Source organism: Pan troglodytes, chromosome 20, assembly GCF_028858775.2.
Source record: "Pan troglodytes isolate AG18354 chromosome 20, NHGRI_mPanTro3-v2.0_pri, whole genome shotgun sequence".
Taxonomy (NCBI): Eukaryota; Metazoa; Chordata; class Mammalia; order Primates; family Hominidae; genus Pan; species Pan troglodytes.
This window is the reverse complement of record NC_072418.2, coordinates 57,295,534-57,303,412: the sequence shown is the minus strand read 5'-3', so window position 1 is coordinate 57,303,412 and position 7,879 is coordinate 57,295,534. Positions and strand designations below refer to the sequence as shown.

Genomic DNA, 7,879 nt, shown 5'->3' with positions numbered 1-7,879 from the left:
ACCCAGCCTCCCACCTGGGCCTCCACCTCCCTCCCACAGACCTAGACTCCCACCTGGGCTTCCCACCTTCTTCCCACTGAGCTGCATCCTGCCTTGGGACTCTGCTCTCCCCCTCCGCTCTCTCTCCCTGCCCGCACCGCCCTGAAGGAATTGCCCTAACACTCAAACCTCACTCTCTTGTCATCAATAGACACTGGTGCTTAGAATGAGATATGAGCTTTCTATGACGGAGTGGCTCCAGGCAGGGAGGTTCATCTAGGGGACGCCGCAGCAAAGCCAGAGCTGCCCCTCTCAGACACCCTCCATGCTCTTCATCCTCCTGCTGCTTTCACTGTCTGACCTCCCTCTCTTCTCTCTTTCTTTCTCTCTCTCCCTCTCTCTCCATACAGCTGCAATCTGGAAGAAATTACTCTTCTAAACAGCCAGACTTCCCCAGTTTCAGGAAATTCCAAGCTGTGCAGGGGAGGGGCCAGGCTGGGGGCGCGCCCTGTCCAGCCCCACCCCCTCTGCCAGCTCCCCCTGCACACTTAGTCCTGGCCTCCTCCCGCCCCCACACTCCGCCCAGAGGGGCCTCAGCTTTTCCACCACTGCTTTCTAGTCCTTTAACTCCTAGAGGCAAACTTTTGGGGGATAAGAAAGCCTGGGAGGGGCCTGTGCCAAAACCCTCTCTGCCTGGGGACTGGGCGGTGATTCCGCTTCTGCCTGGGCTCCTGCCATGGCCCCCGAGAGGGGCTGACACTTTAGCTCCCGGTGCAGGTAAAGGGGCCTTATGCCAGGGCTTGCCAGGAGTGGGGCCTGGACTCCTGGGTCTGAGGGAGGAGGGGCTGGTGGTCTGGACTCCTGGGTCTGAGGGAGGAGGGGCTGGGGGTCTGGACTCATGAGTCTGAGGGAGGAGGGGCTGGGGGGTCTGGACTCCTGGGTCTGAGGGAGGAGGGGCTGGGGCCCTTGGCTTTTGGGTCTGAGGAAGAAGGGGCTGGGGGCCCCTGACTTTCGGGTCTGGGGTGGGATTAAGAAAGCTAAGAGCTAGGACGCCTAGGACCTGAGGGCGAAGGAGGAGGTGGCTCTACGGACCCGGATGCCTGGCTCCTGAATCTCCCTCCGGGTTCCACATGACACTTTCCTTACCAGGTGCGAACCCGCCCGGAGGAAGAAGGAAGGCGCGGGCCGGGGATTAGGAGACGGAGGCGGACTCGGAGCCAGGGAACCAGGGGTCCGGGCTAGAGCCGGAGTCGTGAGCGCGCGCCTGCCCCGCACTGGGAGGACCGCGAGGTAAGGCGCGGTGGGGGACAGGGGTCCTGGGTCCCGGTCGGGAGGGAAAAGGGCCGCTGAATTCCCGGCCGCAGCCACGTGGCTGCAGGAAGCGCGCAGTGAAGCCCACGCCGCGCCGGGGGTCTCCCCATCTGGGGTCCCCCGACCCCGCTGCACCGCAGCTCCCACGGGTCTGAGAACCAGTCGGGCCGGATCTAGAGTGGGTTGTTATTTCCGTCCTGGCGGGGCCGGGACTGAGAGAGGACAGAGGTGAACCAGCTGTGCCCGCCACCCTGCAGCTGGAGCCGTGGCCCTGCCCCAGCAGGAAAGAGAGGGGTGGGCGGAGGCGGGGGGAGAACGCGCGGCCCGGGCCTCCCCGGGCTCCACGGTCGCGCCCCGCTTTCTGCCTGTTCCACGTTGGTCACAAACAACAGCCCCTCTGTCCCGAGCCCTGGCAGCGTGACGGACTTTTTCCGAGCATGACCTCATTGCTTTAAACACAATTCAACCAGAGGGAGGTCAGAGGCTTCTATTTAAGAGGACACCCAGGCTGGCAGAAGTGAAGCGACTTAGCCAGGGTCTCAGAGCTAGGGCGCAGAGGTGGCATTCGAAAACGACTTCCAACTCGTTGTTCTGGTCTGGACTGGAGAGGAAAAAAGACAATCAAGGGTGTCAGAGGGAATCTCTCGCCTTCATATCAAATCAGAACATTATTATTATTTTTCTCATGGGGTGGCATGCCCGTAGTCTCCTGCGGGGAGCTAAGAGTTCGTCTGGATTCCAGATCTGGCGCGCAGCATTTGCTACTGTGTGACCCAGGGCAAGTGACTTAACCTCTCTGTGTCTCAGCCATCGCGCATCTGTAAAATGGGGTTGTCCTGAAGATTAAATAAATTAGTTCATTCATGGGGAGGCACTCAGGCTGGTGCCTGGCCCAGGATAAGCACTTGGGAAATAAAATTTCGGCACCCTCAGTGTAGTCTTTCTTCCCTTTCTTTCTTTCCTTCTTTTTTTCTTTCTTTTTCCTTCCTTCCTTCCTCCCTCCTTCCTTTCCTTTCTTTTTCTTTCTCTTTCTTTCTTTCCTTCCTTCCCTCCTTTTTTTGCTTTTTTCCCTCCCTCCCCTCCCTCCTTTCCTTCTCCCTCTCTCTCTTTCTCTCTCTCTCTCTCCTTTTCTTTTCTTTTCTTCTTGAGACAGGGTCTCTTTCTGTTGCCCAGGCTGAAGTGCGGTGGGACGATCATAGCTCACTGCAGCCTCAAACTCCTGGGCTCAAGGGATCTTCCCTTTTCAGCCTCCCAGGTAGCTGGAACTGCAGGTGCATGACACAGCACCTGGCTAATTTTTTATTTTTATTTTTGTAGAGAGGTCATCTCACTTTGTTGCCCATTCTGGTCTCAAACTCCTGGGCTCAAGTGATCCTGCTGTCTCAGCCTCCCAAAGAGCTGGCATTGTAGGTGTGAGCCACCGCGCCCAGCCACAAACAAGAGTTCCAACCCCTGTTTTTTGAGGAGTAAACTGAGCTTTAGGTTGAGGAAGCCAGTTTGGGATCGCACAAGAAGGAAATGGCAAAATTTGAGCCCAGATGTGTTTGATGTCAGAAACCAAGACTTTATGTGTGTTGCCAGGTGCTGAAAAGTGGTGGCAACGGATAGGGCAATGGAAGGGGGATGCGAGATGCATACTGGGAGCTGGGTCTGACCAGAGGCAGGGGCTGAGAGCTGTCCACGAGTCAAGAGGCAGCAGAGAGTGGAGGCAGCCAGCTCTAGACACTGGAGTTCCCTAGAGCTGGCTTTGTGATCTTGGTCAGTCACGTCCTGTCTCGGATCACCCATTTCCTTCTCTGGAACACTGGGAGAATGATCCGAGGTGTGACTCCATTGAGCATATGTTAATTGAATGTTCCCTGTGTGCTGGGCACTGTGCCAAGACTTGCAGGGACATATCCCTCCACCAATTCTTGCAAAAGGACTGGGAAGTATTAGATTAATATCATGCCATTTTCAAGATAAGGAAATGAGGTCAGAAAGGTCAAGTAAGTTGCTCAAAGCCACAGAGCGATCAGCACAGCGAGATTCAAACCTGTGCAATGGACTTTCTGAATTCCACTTTTTCACCTCTGACTCACAGCAGAGCAAGTGCTGAGATCATAGGCTCTGTTAGCAGCTAGAGAGGATTTTTTTTAAAACTGTGGATCCAGAAGATACATTAATGAGCTGAGCTCAACATTTAAAAATAAAATAGATTACAATAGAAAATATCAGAGTAGGGGCCGGGTGTGGTGGCTCATGCCTGTAATCCCAGCACTTTGGGAGGCCGAGGCGGGCAGATCACGAGATCAGGAGTTCGAGACCAGCCTGGCCAACATGGTGAAACCCCATCTCTACTATAAAATACAAAAATTAGCCAAGCATGGTGGTGTGCACCTATAATCCCAGCTACTTGGGAGGCTGAGGCAGGAGAATCACTTGAACCTGGGAGGCGGAGGTTGCAGCGAGCCGAGATCGCGCCATTGCACTCTTGCCTGGGTGACAGAGCAAGACTCCATCAAAAAAGAAAAGAAAGAAAGAAGGAAGGAAGGAAGGAGAAAGAAAGAAAAGAAGGAAGGAAGGAGGGAGGGAAGAAAAGAAAAGAAAAAGAAAGAAGGAAGGAAGGAAGGAAGGAAGGAAGGAAGGAAGGAAGGAAAGAAAGAAAGAAGGAAGGAATCAGAGTATCTACCACGTTGTAAGACAAGTAAGTATTGGCCGGGCTTACTGGCTCACACCTGTAATCTCAGCACTTTGGGAGGCCAAGGCGGGCAGATTGCTTGAGCTCAGGAGTTTGAGACCAGCCTGAGCAACATGGTGAAACCCCATCTCTACAAAAAAAAAAAATACAAAAATAACACTACATGGTAGCATGAGCCTGTAGTCCCAGATACTCAGGAGTCTGAGGTGGGAGGATCGCTTGAGTCTGGGAGGCGGAGGTTGCAGTGAGCCAAGATCTCACCACCGCACTCCAGCTGGGTGACAGAGTGAGACCCTGTCTCAAAACAAGACAAATCTTGTTTCTTAAAATTTTTGTTTCCATTATGGGGAAGGAGAGAGTGGAGATTGTGTGCTAGGTAACGATAAAAATATATTTATTCATCTAGGTTGAGGTCAGAGAAATTTGATAAATGCTGCAGAGGTAGTAAATCAAAACTGATTTCCCCATGGAAATCAATGTAAAGAGTGTGTGTGTGTGTGTGTGTGTGTAGGCCAGTCTTCAGAATCTAGCCATCTACAATTATTTTAAATCCCTTTGGCTTTCATTTTCCTCCATATTATCACCAATACTTCCCAGGGTGCCTGTTACGGTGAAAACAATGTCAGCGGCTTTGTCTTTCTCATAGTGTTCTATCCAACCTAATTTTTGTTCCACAATTATTGTTAGGGAAATATTTTCCCCCCAACGCTAGCATTACCCATTGGTTAGCACTATTACAAGTATAGTTTTCTTTGATCAGACTTTTCTATGTATCCTGAAAGGAAGGTAGTGTTATTTTATTTATCTTACAGATAGAAAAGTAGACAGGGAAATAAAGTAATTTATTCCAGTTCATACAGCTGGCAAAGGGTAGGGCTTCAACTGAAATAGGTTTTTATTATTGCGATAACAGTGACTGTTAAAACAAAAGTACAAGGTCATCAAAGTCCCTCCCAGAAGTTCCACACAAAACACGCAATGACCAGGATATGGGCAGACTCTGTGGCTGCGTTTCTATTTCACATTGAATTTAGGCCAGGCGTGGTGGCTCATGCCTGTATTCCCAACACTTTGGGAGGCCAAGGCAGGCGGATCACCTGAAGTCATGAGTTTGAGTCCAGCCTGGCCAACACAGTGAAACCTCATCTCTACTAAAAATACAAAAATTTGCCGGGCATGGCAGCGCACACCTGTAATTCCAGCCACTCAGGAGGCTGAGGCAGGAGAATCGCTTGAACCCCAGCCTGGGCAACAGAACAAGACTCTGTCTCAAAAAAAAAAAAAAAAAAAAAAAAAAGAATTTGGTGCAGCTATGGGCAATAAAGCACCTGGTTTACAATGCAGATGCTGCCAGCTTCAAATTTATGCAATTCTTCCCATTTTTTTAACATAGGGCTTTTTTTTTTTTTTTTTTTTGAGACAGAGTCATACTCTGTCACCCAGGCTGGAATGCAATGGCGCGATCTCAGCTCACTGCAACCTCTGCCTCCCAAGTTCAAGCGATTCTCCTGCCTCAGCCTCTCAAGTAGCTGGGATTACAGGCATGCACCACCACAACCAGCTAATTTTGTATTTTTTTTTTTTAGTAGAGATGGAGTTTCACCATGTTGGTCAGGCTGGTCTCGAAGTCCTGACCTCAGGTGATCCACCCACTTCGGCCTCTGAAAGTGCTGGGATTACAGGTGTGAGCCACTGTGCCTGGCTAGGGAATTTATATTATTATCATTTTAGAAAACATACGACATCATATTGTTAGGTTGTAGTCTTTCAAGATCAGGTACAGTTGGCCAGACATGGTGGCTCATGCCTGTAATCCCAGCACTTTGGGAGGCCGAGGCGGGCAGATCACGAGGTCAGGAGTTCGAGACCAGCCTGACCAACATGGTGAAACCCTGTCTCTACTAAAAATACAAAAATTAGCGTCTCAAAAAAAAAAAAAAAAAAAAAAAGATCAGGTACAGTTGCCCCTTGGTAGCAGTGATGGGATTGGTTCTGGGACCCCTATGGATACCCAAATATGCAGATGTTTAAGTCTCTTATATAAATACCCTAGTATTTGCATATAACCTATGTACATCCTCTTCTGCACTTTAAATCATCTCTAGATTACTTATAATGCATAATACAATGTAAATGCTTTGCAAATAATTGTTATATTGTTTGAAACTTGTACTCGTTTTTTATTACTGTATTTTTTTCCCCAGTATTTTTTATCAGCAGTTGATTGAATCTGCTGATGCGGAACCCACAGATACCAAGGACTGTAATTCAAATCATAAAATGCACCCTAGGCAAAGCCCACCTGGGCCTCTTCCTCGTGTGCCTGGTGGGCTCTAGGCAGGATCTGCTTTGCTTAATGGACAGAGTCAGCCCTGTCTTCAGAACAGGAGCCTGGGAATTTCCATTTTTGACAAGCTGGAGTTTTCTTTTTCTTTTTATTGAGACAGGGTTTCACTCCTGTTGCCCAGGCTGGAGTGCAGTGGCCAATACAGTGACACGATCTCGGCTCCCTGCAACCTCCGCCTCCGGGGTTCAAGCGATTCTCCTGCTTTAGCTGGGATTACAGGCATGCGCCACCATGCCCCGCTAATTTTTGCATTTTTTATAGAGATGGGGTTTCGCCATGTTGCTCAGGCTGGTCTCCAACTCCTGGCCTCAAGCGATCCGCCCGCCTCGGCCTCCCAAGGTGCTGGGATTACAGGAGTGAGCCACCGCACCCGGGCCAACAAGCTGGAGTTTTCTATCAGTCAAGTCTGGGAAGCACTCTGAAGGGTTTCTGAAATATTTGTTACTTGGCCTCTAGGAAGGCTCAAGTATTCGCTCTCAGGAGGATCGGCATAGCGTGGTGTTCATAGGCATTCTGGAGTCAGGTTAGGCAAACCTCGATCCAAATGTGAGCTCAGCAGCTGTGCCCATGGGACCTCCTGGAGTCTCATCTTACCCCATCTGTGAAACGGGAGGCCGGGCGCGGTGGCTCACGCCTGTAATCCCAGCACTTTGGGAGACTGAGGCGGGTTGATCACCTGAGGTCAGGAGTTCAAGACCAGCCTGGCCAACATTGTGAAACCCCGTCTCTACAAAAATACAAAAATTGGCTGGGTATGGTGGCGGGTGCCTGTAATCCCAGCTACTCGGGAGACGAGGAGGAAGAATCGCCTGAACCCGGGAGGCGGAGGTTGCGGTGAGCCGGGATGGCGCCATTGAACTCCAGCATGGGCGAGACTCCGTCTCAAAAACAAAAATCAAAAAACAAAAAAACGGGAACCGTCCCCCATCGTCCTTTGAGCAGTCGCGTGGCTGCGAGCCCCGGGCTGGGGCCGCGCTGACCCTCCCGTGCCCCTCGCAGATGCCCGTGCTGAAGCAGCTGGGCCCCGCGCAGCCCAAGAAGCGGCCTGATCGCGGCGCCCTGTCCATCTCCGCGCCGCTCGGCGACTTCCGGCACACGCTGCACGTGGGGCGCGGCGGCGACGCCTTCGGGGACACCTCGTTCCTGAGCCGCCACGGCGGCGGGCCGCCCCCCGAGCCCCGGGCGCCCCCCGCGGGGGCCCCGCGCTCCCCACCGCCGCCCGCCGTCCCGCAGTCCGCAGCGCCCTCGCCTGCCGACCCGCTGCTGTCCTTCCACCTGGATCTGGGGCCCTCTATGCTGGACGCGGTGCTGGGCGTCATGGACGCGGCGCGCCCGGAGGCGGCTGCCGCCAAGCCCGACGCGGAACCCCGCCCCGGGACGCAGCCCCCCCAGGCCCGCTGCCGCCCCAACGCGGACCTCGAGCTGAACGACGTCATCGGCCTCTAGGTTCCCTCATTCCCCGCGCCCTTCCCGCCCGGCACCCCACTTCTGTATACATAAACGGCCAAGGTGTGTGCCCGGGCTCTGACTTTTCACTTTGCACGTGGAAAGGGATGAATGAT

At 52.5% G+C, this 7,879-nt stretch overlaps 1 protein-coding gene across 1 annotated transcript; it reads left to right on the top strand.

Moving 5' to 3' along the window:
- Positions 1-523: 523 nt before the first annotated feature.
- On the top strand, positions 524-7,838 carry CDC42EP5 (CDC42 effector protein 5). The gene is made up of 3 exons (XM_016936828.4): positions 524-756; positions 1,129-1,269; positions 7,317-7,838. Exon 3 carries the CDS (start codon positions 7,317-7,319, stop codon positions 7,761-7,763), a length of 447 nt encoding a protein of 148 aa, XP_016792317.1. The 5' UTR covers positions 524-756; positions 1,129-1,269; the 3' UTR covers positions 7,764-7,838.
- Positions 7,839-7,879: the final 41 nt, after the last annotated feature.